Source organism: Megalops cyprinoides, chromosome 3 (assembly GCF_013368585.1).
Source record: "Megalops cyprinoides isolate fMegCyp1 chromosome 3, fMegCyp1.pri, whole genome shotgun sequence".
NCBI lineage: Eukaryota > Metazoa > Chordata > Actinopteri > Elopiformes > Megalopidae > Megalops > Megalops cyprinoides.
In genome coordinates, this window is record NC_050585.1 from 30,076,044 (window position 1) to 30,100,654 (window position 24,611).

General features: G+C 38.5%; 1 protein-coding gene across 3 annotated transcripts in view; it reads left to right on the forward strand.

Annotated features, from left to right (window-relative positions):
* The window catches only part of eda (ectodysplasin A), a 68,260-nt gene extending 51,549 nt beyond the window's left edge, over positions 1–16,711 (forward strand). Inside the window, exons 3-8 of one of the 3 annotated variants that reach the window (XM_036524772.1) lie at positions 11,376–11,408; positions 11,633–11,833; positions 12,048–12,082; positions 12,618–12,669; positions 13,487–13,617; positions 14,263–16,711. In XM_036524772.1, the coding sequence (XP_036380665.1) occupies positions 11,376–11,408; positions 11,633–11,833; positions 12,048–12,082; positions 12,618–12,669; positions 13,487–13,617; positions 14,263–14,523 (713 nt within the window). In that variant the 3' untranslated portion in view covers positions 14,524–16,711. The remainder of the gene's footprint in view (positions 1–11,375; positions 11,409–11,632; positions 11,834–12,047; positions 12,083–12,617; positions 12,670–13,486; positions 13,618–14,262) is intronic. The other 2 variants (XM_036524773.1, XM_036524774.1) reach the window with 2 other exon arrangements.
* The last annotated feature ends 7,900 nt before the right edge of the window (positions 16,712–24,611 follow it).

Below are 24,611 nucleotides of genomic sequence, written 5' to 3' on the forward strand. Positions count from 1 at the left end.
TCGTCAAATATAGGAAAATCTTCAGGAAACAATGTTTGCACCATAGGGAGCACATGGTTGCTTAAAATGGTTTTGTATTCCTCATATGCCATAATTCCTCCATGAAGGGCAATAATCAGACATAATGTCTCCCATGAGATGGCTGTCCATACCACAGCACACATTCCCCATCATGTTTAACAGTTGTGGGTTGAAGGCTTCCATCGGCTGTCTGTGTTTTGCTATTCCTGTTGGTTGTCTTCAGCCTGGGGTCACTGTTCCTCTTTCCTCATGCAGTTGTTCTTATTTGGTGTACACTGGCATTTCAGTAGTGTTCCGTTTAATACACCTGCAGTTTGGGCCCTTATGTCAAAATCCAACATGTAAAGTTAAAGGAAATCAATTTTGCTACCTCTTTGGAATATGCTTCAGAATACTCCCTTTCCTAGCCTGATGTAGCATTAGTATTTTGGAGTGTTTGGGCTCAAACAAGTTCAGGGTAATTGTAAATGGGCTACTGAATGGCAATAAAACCTATTTATTGATCAGATTTTTCCAATACTTCTCACTTAGTGTTCAGTTTGTAAAATGGTCTTTTGGAATTTCGCTCTGTTTCTCACAATGATGTTGTGCTGTCAATTTTAAATGATCTTAGCTGTTGTCATAAACACTGCAGGTTCGAATACGTACATACTGAGGAAAGGATTCCTGTGACTACAAATGGGTATGACAAATAGTGAAATAATTATAAGATCACTTTGTTAACTGGAAATTCTTTATAACCGGCATTGTTTTGCATGGGTAGCTAGAATAATCTAATTTACAGGCTCCACATGGGAATTACATCTAGTTGGCAGTCAGCTAAGGAAAGCTACAAACAGTTAACAAACAGTAGCTAAGAAGATCCCTGGTCCCCTATTCTCTTTCTATTTGATTTTGGCTATGTAGCTCTCTTGCTTTCTCATCATAGTGCAGACTGTCCTTGTCTGTGTGTACAGTGATTCTTGTGTCAAATAATTAACTTACATTGGTGTGGAAGACCTGTTTAGTACTGAACAAAATACCAAAATGGAAGCCTCTTTTGCTTTAAATCCTTTCTAGCTAGAGAAAAAAATACATGGCGCCATCTGCTGAGACATTGGCATCTGAAAGTTTTGACATGATAATCTCTGTCATATATATATATATATATATATATATATATATATATGTCATATATATATATGATATCTCTGTCAATATAATCATTTATATTGTGCATATAGTCTTCTCTACAATCAGTTAAAGGAGGTGTATCTACAATTTGGCTTTCTCCTCTGATGAAGTACAGCAGCCTGTGGCAAAATCTGTGTGTGACACCTAATCCTTTTTGATCTTTTACCATCTTAGTTTTAAAAGGCGACGGAGGAACTCCCCCCATTAGCACTAATTCCCTAGTGTAATGGAACTGCAGAAACATATTGGGGGAGCCCTATGTACTAATCTTTATTGAAAGGTAAAGAACGGTTGTAATTTTCACCTGCTTGTCAAACACAGAAAGGGATTAGGAGGTCACTGTCATAAGTGCTTTTACAACAATATCTGCAGAGCGTGTCTTGACACAGACTGCTGTATGTGAGTGCAGGGGTTTTCTTTTTGACATGTTGTTCCCCCCTGCATTCAGAACCTACATGTGTCACTGAATTTATGAAACATTTTTTGGACTTTAGAGGTCAGATGTCTCTAGTGTCTTCCACCAGGGCAATGAATAGGAACTTTGTAACTTTCAAGTTCTCAAGTTATCGTCTGTCACCAAAAAAAAGAGCTTGTCATGAGGATTTGACGTCTTGATCTGGTTAAATTCGCATTACTTTATGCAGTGGGGAATTGCCTTTGAATCATACTGAAGTAATGCAAGATCTGGCTGCTGTGCAAGTACAGTATATAATGTGTACGTGTCATTTTGACAGTTGTTTCGCAAAGCTTTTCAGTTCAAATGGTCTGTGTGAGTGTCTTGAGTTATCAGATTTGTCTTGTGCAGCAGGATCCAATCCACTTTAACACTGGATACTTTAATTCATTTCAAAGCAAAGCCAGTTTTATAGCATATAGCTTTAAAGACAGAGGTATTGTAAGAATGTATGGTATAGGAAACTGAGTCAATAAATAATAGAAGCATTCAGTCAAATCAAAGTAAATCAAAGACACTTTGGCCTGAATCCTTTTTATAATCCTCCTCAAGAACTTCATCTCCTCACAAACACTATGCTTCATTATTACTATACATAGTAGATTGAAAAAAAGACTGAAATTTATCCAGTTTCACTCAGACATTTTCCAGATCTGGCACACTCTGAATGAGACCTGGTCTCCATTTGTTATTTAACATTATCAGCTGAAATCATTGCAATTGATATGGCCTACCTCATCTACATGCTTAGACTTCAATAAATAATAATAAATAAAAGGTCCTTGAGTGCAATATTTGTAGTGAATCACTACTAAGGACCACTAAGGACTAAGCAATTAAGACTCTGGCTGCCTTTATTTTCATGTGGAGCTTTTAAAAACAAAGATGGACATATGTAATTAAGCCAGCATTCTGTGTCATTGCCTGTGGGGCCCAGATGACCAATACTGGCTTGATATTTTTCAGTCAGTGTGTGTCTCTGAAAGCATTTTATTGCCAGCAGCTGTGCAGCTGTCCACCTCTGAGACTCCCTCAGATAATATTAGGGAATCTGTTGGCAGAGCTGAATTTGTTTAAATCAGATCTATAAAAATAACTGTTTGCGCTAGCACACTACCCCAGCTAACTAATTAGCCAATTGGAAAATCTTTTTCTCTCACATATGTGCTCTACAAAGCCATGGGGACCTGGATAAGTTCCTAAGAGTGCTGAGGGTCACTCCTAACCTTGCACTGCTGTTTGCCCTGGGAAGCAAGGGAAAGATATCTCTCTTTTCAAGCATGCTCATTGGCTGACTCATTGGTTTGAAGAATGGCTGTTTGTTTTTATTATCTAATTTGATCTGTAGAAATATCCATATGATTTTTCCCTAAGTCTCCTATGTAGCACACTTTAGCCAGGTGGCTCCACTCTGAATGCTTGTCCAAATTAGGGAAAGGAGACAAAGGGAGTAAATATTAATTTCTACTGTTTCATGGACTGCATGCATCACTGTAGTGACAGAATTCTCCGACAAGGCTTATTGTTCCTCATGACTTATTTCTGTTGATTTTGGATGATGAAATTACCTCATCTGAAATAAATCTATTAAACTCAATGATCCCTGGAAAATGTAATGCTTGTAGCATTCCTGCCCACCTCCACCGTGTTCTGTTGTTTTGCTTGTTTTTGTTCGTTTTTTTGTTTTACATTGGAAAGTATGGTTTAGAAGAACATAGTCTTGAAAGTCACAGTTTTTATCGTCTATAGGTGTTTTGCAGGATGTAATATAGGCCTACACAAAGAAATACCCTTTGCAAAACAGGTGAGGGATTCTTGCTACTTAGTGAACCATTTGTCTTATGCCAAAGGTTTATTTTTGATCTTAGGATGTAAAATTTTCTAAAGAAATGGCACATTGCCATGTAGTAGTATTGTACTTGCTGTTCCTCTCTCCAGAACAAAACCCTGAACTTGTTTGATCTCGTTCAGGCTTCTCAACCTACAGGAATGGTTGCTGTGCCTGAGAAATCTCCGTGTCTGTGTGACCTGGAGATACTCACCTGTACCATGTTTACCTGTACTCACCGTACCGAATTTAAGACTTCATCAAAAGCTGTTTTATCGCCAGGCTACTATTGACACAGCTCAAGCTCACATGTGTAGGGTTTCTGTCCATGCTGCAGATACTTATCTTGAGATCACTCACGAATTGCAGTGCTACGCCACACAAAGGTAAGTGCTTGTAGTTCGTTGCCTCCACATTTCCCAGTTGTAGCAGTCTCAGTTATTAGTGTTTTCATTTTTGTTACCATTTGGGGTAAATGCACAACAAGAGATCAACAAAAAGCACTGTTATGTGAGAAGAGGACTAGGCAGAACATGTGTGTTTGTTCATAACAAAGACCAGGACAGATCCATTAAGTCATCCATGTTTAATGAGAAAAAGTACTCCTAAATTTATTTATTTACATTATCAGTTACAGTTGGATGTACCTTTGCAGTGGTTTCAAACAATTAGTTATTTTGTTGAAAAATGTTCTCTAAAATGTTAATCCTGCCATGATTGTGGCTTTACATTGTATTTTTGAATTACTAACAGATTGCTGGTCCTTTGATAACATGTCCAGCTGATTACTGTGCAATTGTTTGACAGTTCATCTAGCCCTGAATGCAAACCACATTTAAGCATCAAATCATGCTTTATTATCACCCCAATTCTTCAAAAACACATTGTTTACATACTGTTCACATAAACAGCTTGACTGCCACTACTGGGTAAAAACCTAGGTATGTCTTGTATAGCACATCAAAGGAAATGGAAGTCTGGTCAGTCTATTGCTATGAAAACCAAAATGTTCCGGTAAAACTACAGATGATTTTAATTCATAAAGTCCAATTGCATTGAAAGAATGCCAGCTTGAAATTCTCGGAAAGCTATAATAGTCTAATGGTTTTTCCTCATCAGCGTCTCAGATAACTTTTGCTGTGAGCTTTCTCAATTAAAGTGACATTGCAGCCTTTCATGAAACCACTGAATTTAGGCAAGGAAAAATAGACAGAATTAAATATTCTATGCCAGCAACGTCATCTAAGAATGTCCTACCACAAACAAGGCAAATTGTTTTTGAGCCCAGACAGGATAAGTAAAGGGTTATTAAATAAATTAAATAAGAGTATTAGTCAGTGATTAAAGAGTCCGCTGTAGGACATCTGCAGGTATTAGATGTCAGTCATCAAACCTTAGCCAAAAAGACGATCTCAAACACTCATCCAATTTGTTTTCAATCCTCAACCCAATACTGATTCATCCCAAAGGTCCTTGCACCTCAACCTTATAAGACATCACTTCATGTCCCATCATTAGAAATAGACTTTTCCCACATAGCCTCTCCCAAAGAGCATCATCTGAACCTATTTGACATGAATTCTCTGAAACCAAATATTGATAAACTCACCTGTTACTTCACTATATGACATAACCATCATTTGTAGCTATTGAAGGTAATTTGCAAATTTGTCTAGCTTGCTAGCTAACTTATAAATTACTTATTTGGTAATAAGAGTAACTTGCAAGTCTATTATAGCATGACACTTTAAATGGAGTACCATACGGTGCAGAATTATTATAGTCCACTGAAAACTACTTCTAAATATTTCACTGTTTTCCATGAAACATCCAACATTAGATTTAGTCACAATGAGATCATGGCTTCATGGCTTTGTGAATGGGCTCTGCTGTGCCGGGCTCCTTGCAGTGTTTCATGATCTAAATAGCCGGGACGCTTCTTGGAGATGACTTATAAGAGAACTCTGCATTATCAGGCAAAGGCGTTGTTACAGGAGGATTTGCTAAAATCTGATTTCTCTTTCATGTCAGATGCACTTTGCCTTCATAAATATGCATTGTGCCTTGCAAGGCTTTTTGCAACAGATGTGTTTTTGTAGTATGTGTTGTGGAAATGTGTTTTCAATGTATAAGTCCTCTTTGATGCTAATTTGTTCCATTCATTAACCAGTTTTATCGCTTTTTTAAACTGCAATCTGTTTGCAGATTAAATGCAGCGACTCTTTCAAGACATGGAATCTCATGGGTACAGGACCATTTGGTTTCACACCGAGGACAGGCACGGTCCCTTTGTTGTCTTGCTTGATTCTTGTCTTATCCTTAACATCTTGCGTAGTATTTATTGCCTATTTCCCACCCATTAAATCTCCCAAGCACTTCTGGGGGCCTCTCCGAGGCCTCCTTCATAAGTGGGGACACCTGCTTGAGAAACAGCTGAGTAATGAGCAATGTGAGAGTAATTGAGATCGGCTGGGCTGGGACCGTCTTTGGGTACCCATGTAAGTGAACCAGCCTTTTTTCATGGTGGGAATTGTGTTAGGCTTGTGAACAAATGCTCCCTAGAGCTGTCCACTTACTGTTGAAGCACAAGGACATGTGCAGCACAACCACATGTGATTCTGTAACAGCAACACTTTCGTCAAGGGAAAGAGTGTGTACGATCCAGAGTCATTGTCAGTCACAGAGTCACATAACACTGAACGTGTGTACAAAATCTGTCAGTCTGCCACGAATGGGATTGATCTGTCTCTTTCCTTCGAACCAGACCTTTTATCTTATCCAGTGAAAGTCTGAAAACTAAGATTTTAATTTAAGGATGACACAGGAAAGAGAGCAAAACTCCGACAAAAACTCCGACAAATTTTGTCCATATATGTTTCTGTCTGAGTATTGACATTTGAAGGAAGGTTAAAATCAGGATCTCTCTGTGATCTAGAATTTCCGGCTCCACGTGGCATTTCAAACATTTGTGAATAAGAAGGAAAAAGTCCAAGGCAAAATTTTTGGGTTTAGCTGCGGTGTATGTTGTGGCTAGGCTCTGAGATTAAAGGTTTTGTTGCAGTCAACAGAGAGTTGTTTGTTTAAACTTCAAGGAGAGTTATCCACATTGCATGAACCTTCAGTCTGGTATGGGAACACACACAGATGTGCTGGAGGTAAGGGGGAAATCATGTTGAAGTTGTTTATGTACAGATCTCCAGGCAAATGTGAATTTGTTCAAGGTGCAATGTCATCTTAACTGTATGAGACAAGTATTTATTAAATTTGGTCAAAAGAAAGTCACCGAGACCATACAGTGATTTTATCTCTTCAAACCATGGCTGTGGTACAAACTGAGGTAATGGGACTTACTCATGTCTATTATTATCACAAGACAAAAGACAAGATATATTAAGGAAAACCTTGTAAGACCACTTGAGAACAAAACAGTGGAACTGTTTCAAAATATGTATTTTTTTTTTACTTTCTTGAATGTCTTTTGGTCTGTTCTAAGCTATTGCAAACTATTAAATGCAACTTATATCTAGCATATGTATATAAAATGAAGTGTCCATTTTGAGCTGAAGCAGATATGTCTTTGGGAATATGACTGGTTTGCAGCTGTGACTTGTGAGGAGCAAAAGCAATTTCTGACATGTGCTCTGTGGTTTGATTCAGTGGTTGCATTAACCCAGAATTATTATACAATATATGCAAAGGAAACTTGTTTGCTTTCCAAGTACTATTGTAGCATCGCAGCTGCAACTACAGCTACCATTGACCCCAGGAGGTCTCATCTCTCTTCCAAGAGTGAACTGAGGGAGGATTGGTATTAAGGCCAATGACTTAATATTAAAAATGTTAAAGGTTAATATTTTATTCATATGTGTACCCTTGATTGGAAATATTCATTGACCATCTTTTTTTCATTTTGAGGCCTTACTGTATCATACTGATTTCATAATTATATAATCATAATTTTAAGTACATAAAAAACAGATTCCTGCCTAACATAATATTGTGTCTCATTCAACATGGTCCTTAAAGCCTGCATGAACAGTTTATTAGAAAGGGACATTTGAGCTTGTTTTGACAGTGATGGTCTGGTGTTTCTCTGATGTAGGGTGTCCAGCAAGTTTTTTGTTGGTGTGTATGTATGTATTTATATATTTATTCATTCATTCATTCATTCATTCATTCTGCTTCATTGCTGAAAGTGAAACTGGTCCCTTCTCTTGTATACAATTCTGCTTCCCTGGTGTTCCATGGTTTCTAACTGCCACTCCAGATGAAAAAAAATAAGAATATAACTGTTCAAATTAGAACTTTTGCATTCATAGGAACTCGCAGGCCTAATGCCAGGAGAAAAAGGATGCAATTGCAATTGCAGGTCCATCCTCAGTAAATGAAGATTATTTTAACATCTATTTCCTATATGCTCATCTATAAGAATTCTGTTTGTGGAGAACACACTTCCTCCTTACATCTCCATTTCAAGAGTCATTTAACATTGTGATGCAAGGTTAGTCATTTAATGCATGTTTACTTTGCACATCAAAGAATGTATTGACCTCAATTTGAATGAAAGTCATCTGGTATAAATACAAAAATTAAGCTCGCGTTTTGGTCAGACTGTTCATCTATCTTTGATCTTCATTGTTTTGAAAAAAAAAAAAAGATTGCGTGACAAGACATGCAGACAAAATAGAGAAACAATGTTAATTAACAAAAGCAAAGCTGAGACATCTTTTGAACAGACAAACAGCTTGCTCAAAAGACTGAGAGTTTTACGCGGGAGATGTGTGGTTGGTTTCCTGTCTAATGCTCACATAGACAGTGCTCTGAAGTCTTTCTAATATTCTGCTTAAATGGTTTTTGAAAACTTTTTTTATCACCTGATCATGCTTGTTGTGAATGGACAATACTATGTCTTTTTCATCCTATGTATTTTTCAAGTGAATTTTTGGAATACTGTATACCCTTTCTTAGTTTTATGGAAATGCAGGTGCCCTGAGTCAAACAAAGCATCAATACATACTTGCCATCTGTTGGCTCTGAATATGTCTTATGTTTGTGTAGTCTTAACAAAGAGCCCTGAAGTCAATGCTGTTTTCATTCATAGATTACAGTGCTTAACAGCAGCGCTGCAGAATGTAAAGTCATTCTCAGGAAACACTGACATGTTTTTGTACAGAGAGGGTGCTCCAAATTGACCACAGAGCCTTGTAGTTGGTGTTCTGCCATGCCACCACTCACCTCACTCAATGAGTGATGTTCATCCAGGGCATCGTTGGAAAGAAAAAGACATTAAGGACCTTCCAAGATAAATGTGCTTCAGAGATAATTGCTAGGAATTGGGTCTAGAAAAGTTCCGTAATGGGTTTTTTTTTTTTTGTCAGAAGTTCACAGCCTTTTGTTTCATGTTTTAAGCACGTTCACATTTCTGAATGGTGAAACACGTCTCTTGGAATATGAGACTGTCAGAGCAGCACAGTGTCTGAGAGGAACTCCACAGTCCTGTTGTGCAACAAAAAGAACACTAAGTACAAGAATGCAATCATTTTGTCTTGACAAAGACAGCTATCTTGTGAGATGTTTGCCTTAATCAGAAAAAAATCCTAACTCCCTGAACAGTAATTGCTACCAGCACCCCCAACCCCCCCCCCCCCCCCCCCCCGCCCCACCCACCCAATTTCCCTACAACACACAAACAAAGGCTTTTGTAATTCAAGCCCAAGATCATAAGAAATCAGCATCTTTGACATTCACTCTCCTAACATGTACCAGATTTCAGATAGGTTGCTTATTATGAAAAAATTCATGCAAGTGCATCCAATAATTTATTTGTGAAAGAAACTTTGGCTGTGTGTCTGAAGGGGCTAAAATTGTGAACTCACACAAGAGAATTTGTAGTAGTAATGTCAATGTCACCTGACACAAAAAAAACTGTTTATGAATGGATGCATGAACTGTAAAGAAGTTGATTATGTTAAGTGGTCTGACACTAGTTGATAGCCATTGCTGATGATGTGCAGAAAGCAAACACCTCTGGAGAAGGCCAGCCTCCCCCCAACACACATACACACACACACATTTTTCCTCATCTGGAGCTGATTTCAGGGAATAGGATTCTGGCAGGGTAGCATATTTAAAAAGGGTAATTGATGAGACCATCTTAAAACTGGTTAATCATGCACAAGGAAGGAATGATGCTTTCGCCAATTAACTCCTCAATTTGCTTTGTCTGCCTACATTTGGAGCATGTGTATCCACAGTGGATGTTCCTCTGTTCCAGCTGCACATTTATGGTCCACATAGACACCTGCTGGAGATAAAGCCATCAAAACAAACACTCATTTGATATTTTCATGAGATGCCATGCATGCCCTTCCTCTTGGACCATTCTGTGTGAAACCACCCACTAACTGGCCGCACCTGTGATGTTTACTTAATTTTACAGATGTGCCGTTTATGGGAATAATGTCGGCAGTGAATTCTGGACCTGAATGACCTCCTGTTCTGGAGACGCAGGTGGTCTAAAATGACCAATTTGGACCACCACACCATTTTATGACACATTTTCCTCACTGTTTAGATTAGAGTTCATGCTTCATTTGCCACGATGTACTAAAAAATAGAAGAGTTAAAAGATTGTGTCCTGTTTTTGCTGTTAACCTTGATGAGCTTAAATCCATGTTTTTCCTGTAGCTTCTTACCTGTATTTACTGTGTAGTTAAGGGACAAAATTAAGAAATCACTGCATTTCTTGTTCTACAAAGAACGTGGAGACCAAAAAAGGCTTTACCCCCATGAGTATGGTTTCAGTATCAGTTGAGTATAAGTATCAGAACTAGCATTTTTGTATGTAGTTGGGGGCATTGTAATCACAGTTTGGAGTGATACTGAAGTGGCTGTATTATCTAATTGATACAAGGATATATATTTTTTCACAGTATACATTTAATGAGCACACCCCTATCCTGGGATTTTGTCAGTAATGTCATTTTTATACATTTATACCACTAGCAGTTGTTTCTACTTCAGCAATTAAGAATCCACTTTTAAATGATATCTCAGTTGCATCCACCTGGAATTCGGCGTAACTACTGCTCCAACACTCAGATTATTACAGCACATGCTCATTACATCACTTTCACTTACCTGTGTTTACTCAGAAAGCACTCTCCCTGTGTGCAGTTCATCATTTTCCATTTGCCCCTACATTGCCTAAAGGGTTTTACAAATGGCATGCTGACAAAAATGGTGTGCAAGTATAGCCTTTTGCTGAAAAGAACCCTGGCTGCTCATGCCGCTAAAATCATGAAATGTTATTCCACAACTGATTAGCACTTTTGAAAGCATAGATGATGTTGGTGATGGTGATGATGACACTGATGATGCAAATCGTGTTGTTTTGAATTCTGAATTGCATCTTTGAGATGCCATGCAAAATCATCAGTAACAGCTTCAGTGTGTTGCTCCCTCTTCTGGTTATTTTTCAAATTGCATTTATGTCCCCCTTTTATTAGATGTATGTGTCTATCTATCCATCTATACATATGAAGGTTTTTTTTCCCTGAGTTGGCCTATTGTGGACGCACCCTCATGAATCCTAAGTGATTTTTTACTCATCGTTCAGGCAAATGTCAGTTTCAAGGAGCGTGTATGTGCTGTTGTCTGGAGTTCCCAGTCTGGTCTGGTCTGTCTGGTTCAATGGGCAGTTTCTGTTTCATCTTTCATGTCTTGGAAGAGGAGATATGAGCTCAAATACTGCAAAGAAATAAATGGAAAATGTATGTGTCCTAGTGACCTTCTGAGAGATTCTTTTAAAGAGCCAGACAAACATGGGTTAGTTTGTGTTTATTGTAATGGTGGCTCAATGCAGAAAACTCAATGCAGTTATCTTTCACTCTTTTTCAGAATCAAATGGAAAAAGAAAAGAAAGGAAAAAAGGTAACGTGCAGCTGGGTTTCATACTCAACACAGCTATTAGCCATCATCTTCTGAATGTCTTGCTTCCTGTTATTTATGTTGTCATATGTATATATAGAACAGTAATATGGTGAGACCTTGTGACAGTGTGCTTTCTACATCCAGTTTAGTTTAAAATCTATTTAAATGAAACATTTTCTAATGTAGTAGTACAGTATGTATTCAGTTGCTTTGTTGTGTCACAGGGAAGAAGGGGCCTCCTGGTGCACCAGGACCCCCAGGACCCCCAGGGCCTCAAGGACCACCTGGAATTCCTGGAATACCTGGGATCCCAGGCAGTAATGCCATGGGCCCCTCAGGGCCACCTGGTCCCCCTGGCCCTCAAGGACCCCCAGGGCCACAGGGCCCCCCTGGGCCTCAAGGACCAGCAGGTGCTCCTACAACTGGTAAACCTTAATTTCTCATAACTTTGTGCTTATAAAGAACCAGTGATAAAACCAGTGTTTTGTTATATAAATCCAATAAATTACCCATGTATCTCTAGGCAATGTGTGTAGGCCTTGTATGTGTTGGCTAGCAGTGCAATGCAAGTGTAGTTTTGAGGCATGTACTTGTGTTATGTTAGATGGTATAGAGACTTACCCATTTTGGTTTTTATAGGAGGCATGGATAAAGTACGAGCCAGAGATGTTCAGGTATGTCAGCATATAATTGCCACTGCTGTGTCCCATGCATTCACCATAGGCAGTAATTGTTATTTTCTTTCTGAATGATAAGTGCTGTCTATTACCCTACTTGTTGTACATGCAGTCAGATTAATCTTTTGTTGAATACTCAATATCATGAAGCTTATCCTGACAGATAGTTACTGTGGTCTGGTAGTTGGACTGAAGATCACTAAGCAAAACTGAATTTCATACAAGCATATTTACCTTATTGAGTTGATTCTCCTAACTTTTCTCACTGTAAGTTATGCAGATTCCTATTTTCTCAAACTTGTGTTCTTTTTCAGTATTACTTATTAAGAAGGTATTGCTTGTTAAAAGATTCTTGGAGAAGAATGGGAGCTGTTTAAGATGATGTTTTTATTATTATTTTATTTGTTTAAGGTTATTTACTTTTATTAATATTAAAAGTAGAACTCAACAAAAGGTATATTAAATATATCTTTAGTATATTTAATATAAGTATACTAAAGTCTTGATTTAACTCTGTATTTGTGTTTTTCAGCCGGCTGTAGTACACTTGCAAGGCCAGGAAACAACAATACAAGTCAAGGAAGGTAAGCGTCAAATTTTAGAAACCTGGTCACTTTTACTAACTTATAGTTGAGAGACAATAGGTTTATAAACATGCTTGCAGTAAAGTGAATGGAAATACATACATTTTGTGCAGTATATGAGTCACATGTGTTCTGAGGGTTGAAGGTGATTTCAAGTTACAGTGTCCACAAATAACAGCAGTGACTGACAGCAAGACAATAAAAGCTACACATCACAAATTAGAGTTCATTTTCATTTTTGCTGTAATTATATTTAGGCACGAAAGAACAGAATCAGGTTTATGGTGTCAAAAAACATTTAGATGAATAGCTTGTAAGACAGATTTGTTTTCGGTATTCAGGTCCAAAACAAACCTGTGGGTTCATATCAAATCATTCAAGTTGGTATGTGGTGATATCATGCCAAGCACAATAATTTACCCCAGGTTATGGTTTTATGTAAGTTGATTATTATTAGATTGAAGTGCTCCCCAGTGTTTTCCACACAGCTGCTGAAAACAGGCAGAATAGTAGTCTTATGCACATAGTCCTTAAGTTTGAACTGTATAATAGACAAGTTCAGATTTTTACTAGAATGAATGGTAAATATGTACATTAGATATAAAAAGTGTTACACTTGCTTAAATATGTTACTCAAGGTTAGAGATGAAACAAGTTGTGGTTATAATAAGTAGAAACTTCCCAGTAAAGTGGTGATAAGGAGAGATGCTTATACACCACATTTTTCTGTGTCCAACCACATGAGAATGTAGAACTCTGCCTTCAGTTTTTTGCTGTAATGACGGATGTTGAGTGACTGCCCTTTTCTCACGCTGAGATCTTTCAGAAGGCGTCCTCAAAAACTGGAAAATGATAACCATACACCACAAGGTGTTCAAGATGCACTCACGCTCTGGAGAGCTGGAGGTGCTGGTGGATGGCACCTACTTCATCTATAGTCAGGTAGAAGTGAGTACGGTCTTGGGCCTAACTCTTCATCTCAACTGCATGCTCCTCGCTCCTTCTCACTGCAGAGCTGGTCCACTGGTCCAGATCCCAGGTCAGCTGGGTTCAAGAGGAGATTTTCTCCTGTTTTTCTAATCCTTGGGTTGTCACTTGGGTTTTTCCACCCTGTGTAATTAACAAATGCTGGAAGCTAAGCTAAGCTACAGTAACTGCAGTGGGAAAGGTGGACGAGAATGAATGGACGTTGAACCTTCTGCAGGTATTGCATGCAAGTCCATTTAAGTATAAGGATGACCTTAAAAAGGAGAACCATTATCTTCCTCAATTATAAAGCACATTCAAGGATGTACACTGGCTATTTCATTTATCCTTGAAAATTATTGAAAAGGTCACTATCCATTTCAGTGTGTAATGCTTTAAATCTGAAGTTGAAGCTGAATATTTCAAATGTCTTCCTATTGTGAACCATAGTTTAAGGTGATAATATGTACAATATGTCTTTATATATTTTAGTTATAGTTATAGTTATAGTTATTATATATATATATATATATGCATGTATCTGTTTGTGAGAGTGTTGCATTGAGATTTCACAATACAAACACACTTTTTTGTGTGTCTTTTGTCTTTGCCATGCTTGGCTGCCAGGTTTACTACCTCAACTTCACTGACATTGCCAGTTATGAGGTGATGGTGGACAAAACGCCGTTCCTGCGCTGCACACGCAGCATCGAGACCGGCCAGCGCAAGTTCAACACCTGCTTCACCGCTGGCGTCTGCCTGCTGCGGGCCCGGCAGAAGATCTCCATCAGGATGGTGTACGAGGACACCTCCATCAGCATGACCAACCATACCACCTTCCTCGGGAGCATCCGGCTCGGCGAGGCCCCGCCCACTGGCCACTCCTGAATCCCCTCCCCGTCCCCCCAGCAACTGCATCATCACCCCATCCTTCTGCTTTGCTGTTGGCCCACAAATGACTTAACCCTTGAGAGGTCTCTTCTTTTTCACTAAACATGAGCAATTAAACAGAAACCCTGGCCAGCCACTTCAATCAAAGAGTTCTCTGTTGGTATACTACTCCTTTTTTGTGGCAATAAGGGATCAATGCAGTGGATGCTGTATTTGTCGGCCTATACATCTGCATGTCAACCAGTATCTTCATTTTCCTTGCCAGTTATACAAATTTGCACCCTAGCCACATACTCTGCAGAAACAAAAGAAGGACAAAAAACTACCTAAACTTCGAGGTAGAGAGAGGAACACCTCCTGATAGCATTCATTCTGTGTTATTTAAAGACTGCATTCTACAACATGTCTATTTAGAGGCAAACTAGTCTCCACCACCATAGCAGTTGCTGGAGAAACCAAGGCTTGACAGGTGCTGTTCACATTCTTCTCATGGCACTGCTATTGCATACTGTCATGTTATGTCACAAAGTTCCTGTTCAGAAACAAGTACAAGGAGGAAATTTGCTTTGACTGAACTGTTTGCATAAATAGCAACAGCCGAAGTCCAGCAGAAATTTCTGGTGAAGTACTGAACCAGAAATAATTTTACTAGTTAAATATGAAGAAACTATTGTAAGTTGCTATACATATCAGCCAAATGCTCAGCGTAACATCCCACTATTAACAGGAAAGAAATACAGTAAAGAAATACTCTTTCCCTTTTAAATAATAAGTACAAGTATTTATTGAAATAGGTCAAGGTCAGTAAAGATGGTTTCTGAACCATCTTTACTGACCTTTAGCGCTGAAATGAAGTTTACTGCACAACAATGAACATGTCCTGTCTACACCTACCAGAACAATAGGGTGTACAGAAACTTACAAGAAAACATTGTGAACAGTACTGTGTATGGATACTGTGTTGCTCTAATTATTGCATTATATCTGCATTATACACGCATCTAGAGTGACTTAGTTGGGTTACACATCATCCATTTATACTGCTGGATATTTACTGAGGCAATTCAGGTTACGTACATTGCTTACCGGTACAACAGCAGTGTCCCACTTGGAAATTGAATCTGTAACCGTTATCTGTAATCTGTTACAGCCACACCTCCTAACATGAGATTTACAATACAGCGCCAACCCCCTCACTTTGGTTTTCTAACCACTACGCCTCATGCAGCTCTAATAACACCTCTATGTCCGATAAGTGTCCAGTGGTTTAAATCGAAAATATGTGGTGAAAAATATTCTTTTTTTGTAACAGCATACAATATTACCATGTGTAGAAGAATGACAATTCCTTTGTTCTGGATGTCAGTCTGTGTTTTTCGGTTTTATTTTGTTTTGTTCTGTTACTTTATATCATGCTCTGCTGGAATGATTTGGTTTATGTGAAGAAAAATGTTTGTGTCATTAATTTACAGCTGAACCAGTGACTAACTACTACTGATCAGGAAATATGAAAAGGGCCCTTGAACATTCAGTTTCCCTCCCATTTACCCCTGATAGATAGGCAGCTGGAAGCCATTTTTAAATAGACCATTTTCACAACAGTCTTTCTCATAATTTGACCATTTCAAAGTCATTATTTTAAACAAAATTCATTTTAGAAGCCAAGTATTGTTGCAGGTTGCCAACACTCTTTCAACCACATTTGCAAACATATCATGCACTGCTTATGTGTTAAATACTGTTTGAACAAATCATCCACAAATTACCTAACATAATATCTGTGCTGTTCAGGCAATACAGAAATATTGTAGGAGTGGAAGAAATTTTGTAATGTCTAATAAGTGTAGTGTTATTAATAAACTCATCACACTGAAAAGACCATATGGAGGGAAACTAACACTTGTCTTCTATGACTGTTTCTTGTGAAAAAAATATGCCATGAAGCTCACTTGCACTCAGATTTTATATCTTTTGACACATGTCAAAGACTGGAATTAGTTCTTTGACCCACCAGCTAATATCAAATGACAGACATTATCAATCATAGTTTGTTGCGATATCATAGAGTTTTTGAACTTCTATCATTTGGTGTACAGTCACATTATTGTATAAGTCATGTCAGAGAAATTAATCTGACAAATGCACAGATGATAAGAGAAATGAATCCATTTAATTTATTATGGAGTCATGTTTTTCTATAGTCTTTGTGTACCTAATGATGATGTAAAGTCATCTAATCTCTGAATATTCAATGTTCCTTTTATTTGGTGCAGGCAGTTTAAAATTTATCATTATTTACATGTCTTGTCACTGAAAAAAAAATGTATCATTTTTGTTGCCTTAAATAACTATTTAGTTTATTTTCAAGAACACATATCTGATTTGTATTTCTTTAGCATTTATATCATGTACAGTACATAGTAGCTATGAACTATAAAATGTCTGTATCACAGCACTAAACAGTATTAAAAGGAATCTATCAATCGATTACCCCAAATAGTTTCAAATGGCTCCTTAATGATTAAGTCTGAATACATTGAGGACTTAACTGCATTTTACATAATCATTTAAAGGCATAAAATAGTGTTGGTATCATGTCCTTATAGTTGTGCATTTTTCATTGATGTTTTTAAATCATTTAGAACAACTTGTTTGTCAAAAGCTTTTGACTGTTTGAATTGTGTAGTAATTATGGTATAATTGTTATCCTGCTTCATGGAATATAATGTACATTTGTATACTGAATTGTGATTGTATATATGTACATAAAAAAGAATGTACTTTTTGTAAATGGACTTCATTTCTTGATTTACACAATTAAAGTGTTTCAGTCACGTACATTGTGGTTGGCTTCAGATGTCAAATTGTTAACCCTTATTATAGTGGCAATGTCCAACATTAGCTGAAGCCACTGTTTGGTGGGCAGATGATTTACTTCTGACTCGTATCTTTATTTTGTGTAGTCCGTGCTAGCTAGCAATGATCATATCAAGCACAAAGCAGTTGACACCAATTCAAACAACAAAATACATATAATTACATAAAACATACAACTTTCAATGAGATTGGCTCTTACACTTACTGTATTTGAAAATACATTCATAAATAAATACCTTGAAATAAAGCGGTAATTGCTATGAGTAGTTATATCAAATTACTTAGACTATCAACTTACAAATTCCACAGATGCTGACGTAAAGTGGTTGTGATCCTGTGATACCAATAACCCCTACAAATTCAGTGGTTGAAATCTATAATGAAACTCCCACTGAAGAAAATTAAAAGAATTACCTTACCAGGCATATACAGTTGCATGCAGAACTTTTGGCCCCCCTATGCAGCAAACAGAGTTTTAAAAAACAACATTTCAGTTTATGTTACTGTACTGTTACTTTTGATTTCACGAACTAAAAAAAAAAAAAAAAAACAGAAAAAACTATTATGGTAATTGTGACATGTGCATAAGTTTGACCACCCTACTAAGTCAGTACTTAGTAACACCCCCTTTGGTAGATATCACAGCTTGCAAATGCTTTTTGTAGCCACCTAAGAGTCTTTCTATTCTTGACTTTTCGCCCACCCTGCCTTTCAGATCGCTTCTAGTTCTGTGATGTTCTTGGACCGTCTTGCATGCACAGCATGTTCAAGATCTACCCACAGATTTTCAATGATGTTCAACTCAGGGGATGGTGAGGGCCATTCCAAAAGCTTCAGCTTGCATTTCTTGAAGTAGTTCATGGTGGATTTTGAAGTATGTTTCTGGACTGATGAAGATAAAATGGAACTCTTTGGCCACAGTCACTTAAGGTTTGGGAAAAAGGAGCAGCATTTGATGATGAAAAGAACACTTTGCCAACTGTTAAGCATGGGGGTAGATCTATTATGTTTTGGCATTTTGTGGCATCCAGTCGCACAGGAAGCATTGCACGGGTAGAGGGAGGAATGGATTCCACTAAATATCAGCAAATTCTGGAAGCAAATGTCACACAGTCAGTCAAGAAACTGAAGCTGAAAAGAGGCTGGATTTGATATCAGCGTATCTGACTGAGATGTTTACTCACATTTGAAAGTGCCTTAACTCCAATCATTGATTTGAGATATATTACTAAAGAATGCAGCATAAATGATTTTGAAATGTTTTGTGTTCAATCTTCTCAACCGAGAAAAGATTTGTTTCTTAAATGTATACTATATAATTTATCTAAAGACTCTTGGTGCAGAGTATGGAACAATATAAAGTTTTCAACTCCTAATATGAAACTGAAATTAGATTCTATTTAAATGATTACATATTGAGACCATATTATATTAAAAGTTTTGCCTTAAATTGTAAAATTGTAAATTTTAATTGTAAACTGGCTTTTATTTTATATACAGTATTTACTGGACCTGAAAATGTACTACTGTGTTCTGAATTCTGTGTAAAGACTGGTTACTCAGAAACAATCATACACACACACACACATACACACACACACTTTAATGGTAATAGTGTGGTGACTAATAGTGTGGTAAGCTAATGACACACATATATACTGACATAATTCTAGTGATGTACTTTGCTCAATAGTGTAACAGCAATACCTCAACTTGGTATGGAACTGCTGTGAGCACTGCTTGTCACAACCACACAGCAGTGCTGCCTCAACTACTGCTGGAACTATTTTAGAGAAGAAGTGTATGTGTCCTTTAAATGAATCAAAAGATAAATCTTCAGACATTTTTTAACCGAACATATTCTAGTTACTTTAAGAGAATTGCACTATGACAAGTCAGTTTGAAGAAAAAATACCATATTTCCACGGAGATTTATACCAGTGTGACAGCAGAGTTTACTTGTGTCCACTAGAGGTCAGAAATTCACAGCTGTGTGAGAGAGTGTTTACATAACTTGTAGGTTACATCCTAATATCTGACTTTTTTGCGGCTAAAGCTACAAAAATGAATCTATTCAAAACACATGGCAACAGTTTTTTTTTTACTGGGCACCAGCACCCTTATAAATGTACATTATTTGTTCGTAGTTTAGTTGCACAACATTTTTACAGGGTATGCATAATATTGTATAATCACTAGGTGGCTTAAATTGCTTGACCTTGGACTGTGGGATGTAACCATGGCAGCAGAAGGAAACCCAGGAGGAGAATGTGCACACTCCACATGTTGAGTTATTTTTGAAGCCTAGACCACAGAATTACACAGTGCACCACCATGTCACCACTCGTTCTTCCCTCCACTGGGTCCCAGTGATGGCTTGCATCGATTTCAGAATACTGGTGTTAGCCTACCAGGCAGCACAAGGTGTGGGTATCCCTTATTTAAAATCCATCGTTAGACCCTACATACCAGCCAGTCCACTGCACTCAACCTGCTCAGGGCGCTTGAAAGCTTCCCCATCCCCCTCACAATTGTGCATCCTGGTCACATCCTTCGGCCCCTATGTAGTGGAATGTGCTTCCTGTTGCAATCAGAAGAGCTGAATCGCTAGCCACATTCTGTCACAGACTGAAAACCCACTTCTTCAAACTGTACCTCATTTTCCTTACCCTGATATGGTCTTCTTCCCCTTTTATGTAATTTTCATATATTTTAGTTCTGTTGTTTGAAGTTTTTTGTTGTTTTGTAGTTATACATGTTATAAAAGATTTGCTCAATGCACATGACTATAAATTATTGCAAGTTTTTACATATGTAGTTAAAACAGAAAATACAGCACAATATCAATCATTTTGGGTCAACGTGATAAATTTAATGAATGGCAATATCTAGTGCTTTCATAGCATTTATATGTGTTTATAAACAATGCATTTTGTTTTGCTACTATAAAGGTCTTTATGATTCTCTTTTCTTAACTGGACATTTATGAGAAACACACTGAAAAAGTGTGAAGCTGAACAAAACATCATGACACATTAAATTACACAGGAATAAATAGAATTTCTTCATTGTATTCACTTTAATTTGATAAAAATGTGTGTAATGTGTGTAAATGAAAGCAAATCAAAATGCAAAAATACTAGTTCTTGACAAGAAGTGTCCTAAAAATGGTGGTTACAACAATTTGCATTAATTAATAAAATGAACATCCATCATTGCAGTATGGCTATTCCTATAGATTCATAAAAACAGCTTGGCTGTACTAGTTGGTTTGTTTGTTTTGTGTGTAATTTAACGCTGCAACAAGCTAACAAGTAGTGTGAATAGGAAGTTAGACTATACACCTGTGTATACCTGTGTGATGATAGAGTTTACTTGTGTCCACTAGAGGTCAGAAATTTGCAGCTACATGAGAAACTTATTTTTACATAACATGTGGGTTACATCATACTACCTGACAGGTTTGCAGCTAAAGCTACAGATAAACATGCCAAAGAGATGGCTCCAATTGCTGTTGCAGTTCTGTTCTGAATCTATTCAAAATGAAAACATTTTTTTTTTTCTGGTTTCCTTGCAGAGGATTTATGCAGGACATGCAGAATATCGTATAAACACCAGGTGGCCTAACTGCATGACTTTGGACTGTGGGCAGTAACAGTGACAGTGGAATTAAACCCAGGAGAAATACATGCAAACTCTACATGTTTGATGTGTACCACCATTCTAGACATAAGGTATGTTCTGAGTTCTGGGAACTCTTGCATCATGAGTGGTGGTATAGTTAAAAAAAAAACAAAAAAACAGAGGAGGCTAAGAGTAGCACTGTGGACTCACAGTTCTCTGCAGTTAATCAATTAATTGCAGCAATCATTTTTTCGTTGGTTCAGTCATACATTTTTCAGTGTTAGTCTGATACACACTCATGGCTATATTGAACATATCCTGCCATTCTGCAGAGCATATGTTGTATTTTGTAAACTGTCTCTTACTGGAGAGTTGTACACTAGTTGTACTGGAGCTGGTAGCACCATCTGCCAGCTCTATTGTGCAAGGATGTTTTTTGGCAGAGCAATCTGCATTTGATAAGAACAAAGCTGATTTTCTACAGTCTGACACCCAGGTCTTGTCATGCATGTCAGCTTGTCTAGCTGATGTCTCATTGTGGATGTCTACTCATCACCTGAGGCTCAGTTTGGCCAAGACCAAGCCTGTGTATATTCCAGCCGACTTTTTGCTGTTCAGCAATCAGCGGGACCTGCAGATTCTTCTAACACAACATCAAAAGAATCCACCCCTGTCTCACCACCTACTCAAGCCAACTCCTGGTCCGAGCCTTTCCCACCTCAATTATTGTAATGTCCTCTACACATGTGCTGTCAGACCCCTGCAGCTCATTCAGAATGATGCTCTTCAGTTGATCTGCAATATCCTCATTATCAATGAAGGAAGGAAGGCCCCAGAGGAGAGGAGTAAAGACAGGTCCCACCATTAGAACGTAAATGGTGAAGGGGCTGGGAGTGGCTCTGAAATGGGGGGATCCTTCACTGTAGGTCCTGGGATGCCCTGCAGGGGGAAACAGCATGGGGAGTGTGGGAGCAAGTCCATCAGTGCCTGGCACATGTATGCAGAGAAAGTGGAGGCAGCTGTGTTGATGGCGCTGGACTCATGAGTGCCCCCAGTGAGTGCTGGTGAAGGCACCTCTGATAAATTCCTGGCTGTGCGGCTGCACTAAAGGAAAGCACAGATAACTAACTGCTGCTGCATTTCTGAAAGCAGCATTCACCAAATTCAGAATGTCGACACTTAGGTGTGCTAAATGCAGAAATTTCAGAGCCCATTGTAGCCAGAACAGCACCATGTTTGCCAGACAACCTGAAGAAAGTGCAGTATACTGACCTTGCAATGTAAGCTCAAAGTCAGGTATTTATGAATAAGGAGCAGTACTTAGAAGTCAATCTTAGTTAACAGGTAATCGGTGAAGCAATGCTAAAACTGGCCATTATGGGTATATTTTTTGTTCTTGTCAAGATTCTTGTGGTTGCATTTTGAATGAGCTGCCAGGGATTTAAGGTGGCACTCAAGCATCCAGAAAGCAGAGCATTATAATAGTCTAATTGTGAGGTAATAAATGCATGGACTAGGTTTTCTGTGTTTCTCTTGGAAAGAACATGCCTAATTTTGGCAATGTTTCATAACTGAAAAAATGCTAGTCTCCAAAGAGGTCTGGGTCAATTATAACCCCATGATCCTGAACAAGTAAGTTAGGAATGACTGAGTGACTATTAAAGTTGAACGCAGAATTTGCCCTGGTAACATGAGCATATTTTGGGTCTAGGACTATCATTTTGGTTTTGCTTTAATTTAGAAGTGGAAAGTTAAAACATCCATTGCTTTATTTCTGTTAGACATGCATCAAGTCTGGGAATCCTGAGATCTTCACCAGACTTCACTAAGACATATAGCTGTGTGTTATCAGCGTGACAATGAAAGTTTCATGATTACAGATGACATCTCCAAGAGGCAACATGTAAAGACAGAACAGCAAAAACTCCAAGTCTAAGTCGAAGAAAAGAAGTATCTTCACTGAATTGTATGGAATCTGTCTGTCAAAAGTATGACCTGAACCGGCACAGCACACATCCCTTAAGACCAACCAGCACATTCAAAGCTATTGAAGAGGATCTGGGGGTCTGTTGTGTCAAAGGCAGCACTCAGATCAAGAAGCACAAGTATAAAGAGACTGTCTCCATAGTCTCCAGAAGAAAGAGGTTTTTTTTCTCTGGGTCAACGTTTTTTGTTTTCTTGTAAGGGATGCGACAGAGTTGAGGGTTTAAAGAAGGGCATTGCTGAAAACACCCTAAAAGTCATCTGGTGAGACTAGACTGTTAAGGTCTTCTTTCTTTGGAAGGAAATATGGAAGCTGCCTTATAAAGTTTGGAACTATCAGAAGATTTAGAATGTGGCTGCCGGACATTTTGCAGCTGTGCACCCAGCCTATTTGGGGCCAGCAGCGATGGCAACAGCATCAGCAGAGCAGCAACAACAGCTCTGCCTCCACCACAACCTCAGCTCCCCGCAGCACATTCATGTTCAGAGCAGCCATCTTTGCTGTGCAATGTCTCCACCACAACAAAGCAAGACCCTGTGGGCTACCTCTGAATATGTCCAAAGCCCCCTCCAGAGCCCATGGCTTTCTTATCAGCGCAGAAAGCAGCACATCCACCGCGTCCCACAAATTCTGGAGCTCAGTGCTTGCAACAGCCAGCACTAAGGGTGATATTTGTGTATTTTGCCATTGTCTTTCTACCATGCTGTGTGCTGTAGTTGCACAGGAGGGCCATATTTAATCATTTAATCATTGCCCATCTACTAATCAACACAATCTACAATGCCATATTAATTGAGCTGTGTCCTACCAGTTGTATTAGCAGACCCCATATCCACCGGCTCAGGGAACATCAAAATCGAGATGAAGGTGAAGTCAGATTTGGCATCACCTCCACAGAGTATATAAAATTAGACACAAGCCCCACCCCTATAGCTGAGGAAGGAAGAATTATGAGTCATAGAGACTTGATGGTGAGGTGAAATTTAGCACCAGTGAGGGAACTGTATTCCACAGCAGAAATAACTGCAATAGAACTGACTACATACAGAGGTGGATTGGGGTCGGTATCATTTGCTGATTTATAGCATTGATTCCAATTAATTTTTAATGCTATGTTTATATTTCACTTGCAGGTGCCCCTGAGCCTGCTTTTGGGTGGAAGACAGGTTTCACCTCCAGTTCCTCCATGATCCCTGAGCCCAGCCCAGCTTGCAACTACCCGCAGTATTTGCCAGTTTGAGGAAAGTGTCTCCAAAGAGGCCGTCTCTCCACTTCAATCCGTTGCTCATAAACAGGTAGAGAAATGCAATGCAAAACCAGCATCTTGAGAAATGTGTGCTGTTCTGGGGTGGCAGTGTGGCATAGTGGTAAGGAGCAAGGTTTATAACCAGAAGGTTGCAGGTTCCAAGTCCCTGCTGGGGCACTGCTGCTGTACCCTTGGGCAAGTAAATATCCAGTTGTATACATAGATAACATGAAAAATTGTAACCCATGGAAGTCACTCTGGATAAGGGTGTTCACTAAAGGACAGTAATAAGTAATATTCATTGGCAGCACTTTGCTACAGTTGTGTTGAGAGTAGTGATTTAATTGTGAACTG